The sequence below is a fragment of the Mizuhopecten yessoensis genome, unplaced genomic scaffold (assembly GCF_002113885.1).
Source record: "Mizuhopecten yessoensis strain PY_sf001 unplaced genomic scaffold, ASM211388v2 scaffold6169, whole genome shotgun sequence".
Taxonomy (NCBI): Eukaryota; Metazoa; Mollusca; class Bivalvia; order Pectinida; family Pectinidae; genus Mizuhopecten; species Mizuhopecten yessoensis.
The window spans coordinates 836877-846756 of NW_018406415.1; the positions used below are offsets into that span (position 1 = coordinate 836877).

Below are 9880 nucleotides of genomic sequence, written 5' to 3' on the forward strand. Positions count from 1 at the left end.
TTTTTTTTTATTGCTTTTACTGTTACTATATGTATCGGGATACGTATCGTATCGTCTTGTTAATGTACCGTTGCAGCCCTAAAAATAGATTCATAGAAAGTTTTTGTTTTNATACAGCCACTTTTATTTTAACATACAAACTTCACAGATTGTTTTATTTAAAATTAAGCAGTTCTCCTATTAAGTTTTCAAATTCACAAATTAAAGATATTTACACACCTGCCCACTGGGCCAATGATATTTACACACCTGCCCACTGGGCCAATGATATTTACACACCTGCCCACTGGGCCAATGATATTTACACACCTGCCCATTGGGCCAATGATATTTACACACCTGCCCATTGGGCCAATGATATTTACACACCTGCCCATCGGGCCAATGATATTTACACACCTGCCCATCTGTTTCAACTGTAGTTTGGACCTATTTGGATTTCGAACATTTTGGTTCCTAGCGTCACCAATGAGTCCTAGAAAGACGAAACAGCTGTACAATGCAGTGTGATTCAATTCGACAGACTGTATATATTACCACATTTTAAAGGTACAATCACCCGTGTGTGTGTTTGTGTTAGTTCGTTACTGTTGGTAGCACGTTAGACAGAATAAAACTAAACCACACCAAATCGATTAGACAGGAGACATGGACAAATGTTACCCCTTTTCACTTTCGCTATTCATTTCTTCTGTTACAGCCACATGTGCGTGTTTAACGTCTATCGGGAAACTAGGAAAAAAAGATCCTGCGGAACGACTGGGGCTCCCGGTTCTGTGCTTTGCGATGATATCCATGGAGGTCCTCCTTCGTTCGTGTTCTTCCCTGGTTTTCTATTTTCAGCTATTTGCAATTTTGTTAACAATTAAGGATTTTATTATATTTATTTTTATTATTATATCTAAGTGAAGTTATTACTTTAAAAGGGTGGGGGGTTTTTGCATTGAAAATAGCTGTTACTCAGAGTCTGACGTCATAAAAAAATGGTTGTTGACGTTTGTAAGACCCGTTAGAATTGTGGCCTTAAGTTTAGCGTTCGCCCCTGTGAGGAAGGCTTTGGGTTCTGTCCCCTGGCCGAGACATACCAGAGTCTGTAAAAAATGGTAGTTTCTACTCATACGTAACGCCCAGCAATTTAGGATTGGGACGGCTGGTTCGCCCGTTGTCAATTTAATGTGACCGGGTGGGGTGTCTTCGGCAGTATGTGTCAGTGAGGTAGCACTAAAAAGTCGGCATCAGTTCCGCGCTATCGCAAGGAGACAAACACGAACATATCACAGCCTCCCAAAACACTCACGCATACACTTCACGCATGCATCTTGCACACAGGAGAGGCCGTCCTTAAATTACCATAGCTGTTGATAGGACGTTAAGCAATACTAAATCAAACCAAACCAAACCAAACGCTATTAAAATATAATCTTGGCTGTTACTTTGATATCTATGTGTGACTGTGACGTTAAACGAAGACATCGTACATTTGATCTACGTCACTCAAACTGTTCGTTACTTTAGTCTTCGATATAAAGGAGAATCTCAAACACTGTAACGTTACTCTGGTGCATTAATTACGGGAGCAACTTCATTATTTGGCATATTTAGTTAGGGTATTGGATATTCCGCAAATATCTCGTAAGGTGATCGGGAAATCTGTGTAATCAAGCTCAAATATCTCCTCGCATCAGCTATGTAGCAACAACGTATTTATTTGTACACAATATGTTATTAAGCGTCAAAGTACAACTGCCAAAAAATGTCACTAAATGACCTTGACCTACTTTCAAGGTCACAGGGGTCAAATATGTCAAGAAACGGCATCACTATATCTTTGATAAATCATTTCTTTGAAACGAAAACCATACCTTACTGTAAGGACAGGGATCCTTAAATTTCGCAAAACCGAAACCAAAAAAAAAGTCAAAGCAAAGGTTAGAAAATTATTTTTTAATGTAATATATGATAAATACAGATAAAATCAACAAGACTGATAAAGGCGAAGCACTTAATCACAGCTTACTATAACTCAAACCCTTAAAAGGGGCTGAGTATTTCAATATAGCTATAAATTGTACAAATATATCATTGAATGAAAAAGTTCAAAGCACTTAACGACAGAACGAGGAAGTATCATTTCAGATAAAGTTTATATATTTTCCCTTTAATACACTACAAATCTTATGAACCACATGACAGATTAAATATAAATAATGGTGAATATACATAAAACGTGAGATATCTTTTGTGAACTACGTCATGAAAATTGTGGAAATTACCTAAATGGTAAAGGTTAGCACTACAGCATCAGTTGAGTAGGACACCTCGTCATAACTAAAGCATATTCATTCGAGCAGTAAACATTGAGGAAAACCGACTTCGACTATAAAGAACTCAAATACTATTTAGAACTTCAATTTCACAAGCTGATGATTTTGAAGCTTTATTCCCGGAACAAATACGCGGGGTTCAAATTTCGTACAACACCGTTATTAGCTTCATATTTTGCGTGTTTTGTCAAGTCACGAATACAGTGTAAATGAAACCTCAAAATTTAAGTACCGTTCGGCACCTGTTGTCTTTATATGATATTATGCACATTCGGCACCTCTTGTCTTTATATGATATTATTGGTATGATGTATAATTTCGAAAATCAGTGATCGCGAATTTTTTTTTATCTGCTTTAGTCTTGCATTTTACAAGCAAAGTTAATTGATTTAATTAGATACATAATCAGCGTCCTAAACCTATGTTATATACCTAATATTTTATGAAAGAAAAAAACTAAAAATTATTCATAAATCCAGAATCGGACCACGAAGAGCTACATGAGTTTTTTAACAGTCACGAGTCTTCAATTCTTCGAAAATGAAACTGGATATATCAACAGCAATAAAAAAAAAGGTTTATATACATACACGTAGATGTGTTGAAAGAAGTGTTTTCTTTATGAAACAGATGTTTCTAAAATGTTGATAAGACACTGTTAACGTACTGAAATTTAGGCTCATAATCGAATTGTAACAGATAAGGGCATGGATTAATTAGCGCACCCATACTATACGTTATAGACATGTTAAACAGACGTTTCAATTAGCGCAATATGTAAAGCATATGAGGCGCTAAAATAAGAAAACCGCTAACATATGGATGTTTACAGTATGTGTCTTTTCTGTGTGTTCTTTCTCTTGTTCTTCTTTAGATCGCAATTCTTCCAGCCACAAAGAGACAAACCAGCATCAGGACCACGCTAACCCTCGAAATGGCTGAAAAATTAAATGCAAAAAATACATATCAATATCATGTTTATACTTGATATGATATATACCGCCGATTACACAATCACACGGTCGTTTTAATAAACGAGTCACAAAAATTCCCTCAATTTTGAAATGAATACTATGAAATTATTAATTTTCGTGCGATGTGGAATTTTTAATTTTGTTGATTTTGTGGGTACTCTTCATCCACGACTTCTTAGATCCATGAAGATAGTACAGGTTTGACATAAAGCTATTCCTCGTATGAATTGGTACTTGTAGTTCATGTTTTCACACAATTGTTATTTTTTGGTAAAACCAGTAAATTTGGACGCCACGAAAATGTCTAATTTCACGGTAGCTGAGTTCCATCAGTTTATAAATTGGAAATGATATTTATGTATTTTTGATCGCTAAAATAGGCATTAGAGAACACCTTATTGTAGTTGAGACTTATACAAATATGTAAAGGGAGATAAGATAAGTTTAGGTTAATTTATTCTGAAAGTAGGAGTTGTCGGATAAGGCCAAACGAACTAAAATTCAGCGGTCACAAACCTGCATAAACTTCCTAAAATCCCGCCTATCTGAAGTAGGCATTATTCATATATTATCCCTTTTAACAGTAGCGTGGACGTAAACAAAACAACAGTAATTGTTTGATAAACCTAGCTTAAAATATCAAGATTGTTTTCACAGGAAAACGGTTGTTAGGTAAACCAAAAATCACTCGATGTAATATCTTTAATCTATCCAACAACGAAGGGTACATGGAACATACCAAAAGCGATCTGCTGCCCCAATTGCAATTTGGGATATTTATTGTTTCCTGTCTTTCCTGTCTTCTCTTTTTCTATCTACTTCCTATTTCAGGCGGTGTCTCCCTAGGCATCCTTCCTTATATGACCTTGGCTGTTGTGTCTCCCTGGGTACCCGTCCTTATATGACATTGACTGTTGTGTCTCCCTATGCACCCTTTCTTATATGATCTTGGCTGTTGTGTCTCCCTAAGTACCCGTCCTTATATGACCTTAGCTGTTGTCTCCTTAAGCACCCTTTCTTATATGATCTTGGCTGTTGTGTCTCCCTAAGTACCGGTCCTTTTATGACCTTGGCTGTTGCAAGGACGTTAAACCCCAAACAAACAAACAAAGTTTAAACCAAACACCATTTGCCTATTCATGTGACATAACTTGACACATTATTTGCACATAGACACGATGAAATGTCACTCTTATTGGTTCTTGCTTAAACCTGTGATAATGTATTCGTAACTTGTATATTCCAATAACTATAAACGGAATTATGCCCCTAAACCGTCCCCCCTCTGACCTTTCAATTAAAGTTGCCCTACTTTTATTCTTAACAGGCGTAACTTTAGATACCTTAATTTTTTTTCACGTCGCTGTCTTTGCCTCATTGCACAGTACATGATAGCATTCTTACCTTCTGCTGCTCCGGAGCCGGAACGGGAGCTGGAAGAACCGCCCGGACATGCTGCCAAAACAGCAGATGAACATCCGGCATACGTCTCTGATTCGTCACTTCCGTCCGTACAGTCCATTTCACAATCGCATTTAAAGGCGTCTTCGATGCAGGAGGTCGATGGATTTTCGCACGAAAACCATCCGGAGGGGCAATTCTGAAAAGAAATAACGCTATGCTTATATTTTACATTTAGATTTTATATTATATATGACGATTAGCATTTGGTACCTTTGATTCCAGTGATTTGAGTGTAGATCACGATATATAGAGGTTCCCCAACGAGTGATGGTTGGTTATCATGTTTATCTAACTCGAGTTAATTTTAAAATTTTATAAAGACACGAGGTCTACCGAGAGCCTTTTACAATTTGAAAATTTACTAAGGAAAGTAAGATAAACATGATAAACTACCATTAACGAGTTTGGGGTCCTTTTTCTCCAATAACGTTCATTTTTTAACTGAAAAGCCATATGATTCCCTTGAAAATACACTATGTCGGCTTCCGATTGGGGGAAAACAATTGCTTTGAATCATGACGTCACAATGGAAGATGGCGTCACAAAGCATTGTTACGTGACGTCATAAGTAAAAAATTGACCAATGAAATCGCGTCCAGGGTGTTACCCACTAGTGGGTAACCAAAAATGTTTACCAACTCCTAGCAGGTTTATCCAATGAATCAGGAGTGAGGAAACCTATAGTGGTTATTGGAGAAATTGCAATACAAAAGGTAAAAGTAAATCATTTACAGAATGTTATCAAACTGAATCGTATATGATATTGATCACACATGCTTAAGATTATTTGTTAAACCAATAAGTGATTATGAAGTTTTGAATATTGATTTATACTTGTAATGGCCTGTTTATGGTTACTGGCTTATCTGTAAGAATGTGAAGTAATAGATAAAGTTTAAACTAACAGCAGATACATAAAAATATTCCGATATGGCGTTATTTCACTTTTGTATTGCGGTATAATACGAAATGCCTCTGTATTGCGATCTACCGGTTTTCAAATATATTGTTATAACCTACTGATTTCAACATCCACTAAACACGAGTTACTCTCACTTTAATTTCCAGATTGAATCATCTCATATCTACAAGTGAACTCTTACCTGCACATAGGTACCGGGGGATGGGCTTGGACAGACAGCACTGTTGCACGATTGAAACTCGCTAGAGTCTCCCGAACATTGGAGGCCTCCATTGGCAGGAAGTGGAGAGTCACAGCTTCGTGTGCGCGACTGACTTCCACCTCCACACGTGACTGTGCACACACAGTACGATCCCCAGGCTCCCCAGGCTCCCCAGGCTCCATCGACTAAAATTGACAATTAAATCTCAATACACTCAGTGAGATAATAAACCAACTCTTCTATAAATTACAAAAACAAATTCGTACTTGTATGACAAAATTAAATTGGGTGTTTCTACTCTACATTAATGCATTATTAAGTTGATTTGATTATTATCTTGTCATAAATTAAATTTAAAATTTAATATCTGCAATTCCTACGGTTTGCAAGTCAGTTTTGTTAAACTATGATAACTAATTTTCAACGGGGAAAAAATGAAGAAAAAATGTTTAGATGGCTATGTATATATATAAAATGATGAATACCGGAAATATTTTGCTGCAGTTCATATTTCAACTTTATCAACCTTCGCAACGAGGGTGAAGTTACCAAAGTAGTGAATATAAATACAAAGCATAGGCAAGTAGTTGACTGGGCGAAAGTTTCTCGGTTTTACAATATATGTCCGAAAATGTCTTAGACTGACAGGATATTTCATACAAAAAATTGCTACAAAATACTAAACTGTATATACCTTTGAAATTATACCAAAATACCTACTGATGCAAACGGCGGTGTTACAATCCTGGGTCTCGGAGTCCGTTCCATTGCAACTGGCACCCCCGTGGGCAGGGGCTGGTTGGGTACAGCTACGATTTCGGCCCTGAGGGCCACCTCCGCACGTGACGGTACACGTGTCCCACGATGTCCAGTCTGTAAACCCACCGTCAACTGCGATAGGGCACGGAAAACATGCTCATAATGTTGTATCATATACTGATGACTAAAAATATAAACTTTATTTATTTTACAACAATTATGAAACAAATTTTTACAACTTATACTAATCACTCTTGTTGGCTCGGATGTTAGAGTGTGGGGGTCTTAATGTGAGAGGGAATTGGAGTAACCGGAGAAAACCCACGTGGTAGGGCAGTTGACCCCATTCCTTTCCACATGCGGTCGGGAAATCGAACACAGGCCGCCTTGGTGAAAGGCAAGTGTGCTATCCACTTCACCACCCGACAATTGATGACTAAGGTAGTTAATTGTAATAGACATAAAACTGTTAACGTGCAGACTTTATAGTGATTCCAATTTAAGCGATTTCTGTCCCTTAATAAAATACGGTTGATTCATCATAGAGTTAATAAGTTTAAACTCAATAATATGCTAAAATTTGTGCCCGCTAAAATATGCACTTTAACAGTATTTGTCCAGGATTCTGATTGTCAGTCATCATTATCATTATCACATAACTGGCCCAATTCACTATGTCATACGGCCATGTCATATAATACCTTTAGGTGCTGTGATTGATCAAAATCGCTGGAACATATTCCTACGCCGCTACAAGTGCTACTACTGTTTACTTTCCTACACGATACACTTACTGTTGTTTAAAATGAATTTGAATTATTATTTTCATTGCACGTAAAACTATTCATATTTTTTTTTTAATCTGGAACTAATTTGCACTGCGCGGAACAACAAAAACATGATTGAAGAACTTTGGTTTTGAACAATATAGAGTCAACAGATAACACCCAATTGTGTTTAACGTTTTTTGGTTTTTGTTTTTAAATTATGAATGTTATTTGATAAATGGTAATCTTATACTCGTGTCCATGTCATATCTAACTTTATAAACTCGTTCATTTATTTTACTGTTCCCCTTTATTTACATTTCAAAGTGGTAAAGTTGTGTGTATGATCTGCCGGGAATATTTTAAATTTTGTTCACCATTTTGATAATTCCAAAAACATCATGAAAGAGACGCAGTAGATATGATCATCTAGCAAATCAAATATTGAAACAATTAGAATATTTTAGTACATTACTGAATATTGTTTTGCCAACATAAATCACTGCAGCCTACCTGGGCACGGGTTTAGGGTACAAGCCATCTGGTCTGAAGCGTCCCCGCTACAGTTGTTGCCGCCATATTGAGGGGCGGGAGTGTCGCATTCACGTGTACGGTTCTTGACACCTGTTGCGCATGTCACGGAGCAGTCTCCCCATGCTGCCCATGATCCCCAATCGCCATGTACTGAATAACGAATTGGAATTCAGTGGTTTAAACAAGAAAAACATTTTCTTCCTAGGCCACACATTTGTAATTTATTTAAAAATTACTATGGAAATTATATAGAATATTGAAGCCGAGATCGCTAACGCACACAGTCATTCTACTGTGTGCAATCAAGCGTGAGCTTCAGACAACTTACTCTCCCGAGAATTTTGGTTCGATTCCCGGCGGTGGCGGAAAAAGAGAGTGATGTCTGAATGAGTTAGTTGTTGTCCCTCCGATGGCACGGTGGTTTCTCCCCGGTGGGTTTTCCTCCATCACGAAAACAATATTTGTTCCCTCAGCGGCATGGTTATAAAAGCTCTACAGAGCTTAAGTTTGTTGTTGACAATGTACACGACGTTAAATAAAGTTGTATCTATTTATTTTACAAAATATCCTTTGGTAAATTAAGCGAACGTTTATCGACGACCGTTATAGAGAAGTAGTGGATTATATTTCATTATATAATAAGTATATTAAATTTAATTTACCACAAGTAAACCAAGAGATTATATTAATATGGTTTATTTTTAAAGCCATATTTACAGTTATAAGAATGTATTGTTGTGTAGAAAATATCCCCTTCTAGTATAGAAGTCGGAATTGAGACTTTTTAATATTTAAAATACGACTTTTAGCCACCAGAAAATGTTTATTATTCGTATATAGATTAACCAGCTTCCCTAAATTAAAAAGAAACCTACATACTGTATTTAGTCTGGTGATAAGTTAACTAAACAATTAAATAGCCTTTCAAATATGTATTAATCAAAAAACTGCTTGCTAACAGTAAAATTGGCTGATATTTTCCTTGCGGTTCTATTTAGAATTAGATATTTACCGAAAGATCGGTCGACAAGAGTGTTTGTGAACTTGTCAGTTGTATAGGATCCAGTAAAAGGGATTTGGAGGAATTATCAAGTAATAAAATAAATTGCGTTTTGGTACTTACTAGCACAGTAGGTTGAGGTCGTACATGACTGCGTTTCTGAGCCACTTCCCACACACTGCGCTCCGTCATATGCCGGGGCAGGATCCGTACAGTTACGAGTCCGTTCTTCGATTCCTGTCTGTGACGATCCGAAGTCCATACATGTCAGCGAACAATCGCCAAAGGAGCCCCAACTAGCCCAGTTTCCATCCACTGCAAGAGATCGTTTAGATATCTATGTTATGATCTTCATTAAGTAAACTTATCAGCGCGTGGTTGTCTGTTCGTGTGTTGAACGTGTCCGGACGAACAGAGCTCTTCTATCGTCACACGTGCATAAAGAAGCGTCACCGCATTTTTTTGTAATAAGTTACCTTATAAGTGCGGGAAGTACTACATGTATATAACAACATACTTGAAGGAACAGATAACTACAATGTCAAAACATTCAGATTAATTCTAAACTTCGAAAAAGTATTTCTAAGGTAACCAGTGACCCCTCGTCTTTTAGCTGCGTACATTATGAAGACATCAAAGGAATTCCGATTTTAAGTACTTCACGAGGATTTGTAATATAATCCATTTTACCATTGCTCTATGGGATGCATACAGAACTAGAAAATGTCTGTAAGACATGAATGCCCCCGCTGCCATGTGAAATTAGTTTCAGTGTTCTATAAAAAGTTACAACCACTTTGATCTTGATACCCTGAAACATGCACACACACAAGGTACTACACTTAAAGTTGATTTTAATATTCATATGTTTTTTCTGTATGTTATTACCATCTCCATGACATATTGAATGAAGTTGCTAAGTGTTTAAATTGAA

The 9880-nt window shown here is 36.9% G+C and overlaps 1 protein-coding gene across 1 annotated transcript in view; it reads right to left on the minus strand.

The window, feature by feature from the left end:
* Positions 1 to 1929: 1929 nt before the first annotated feature.
* The window catches only part of LOC110451748, a 44194-nt gene continuing 36243 nt past the window's right edge, over positions 1930 to 9880 (minus strand). The window contains 6 exon segments of the mRNA XM_021499917.1: positions 1930 to 3262; positions 4703 to 4898; positions 5866 to 6071; positions 6607 to 6777; positions 7926 to 8096; positions 9070 to 9261. Coding sequence (XP_021355592.1) covers positions 3195 to 3262; positions 4703 to 4898; positions 5866 to 6071; positions 6607 to 6777; positions 7926 to 8096; positions 9070 to 9261 — 1004 coding nt within the window. The 3' untranslated portion in view covers positions 1930 to 3194.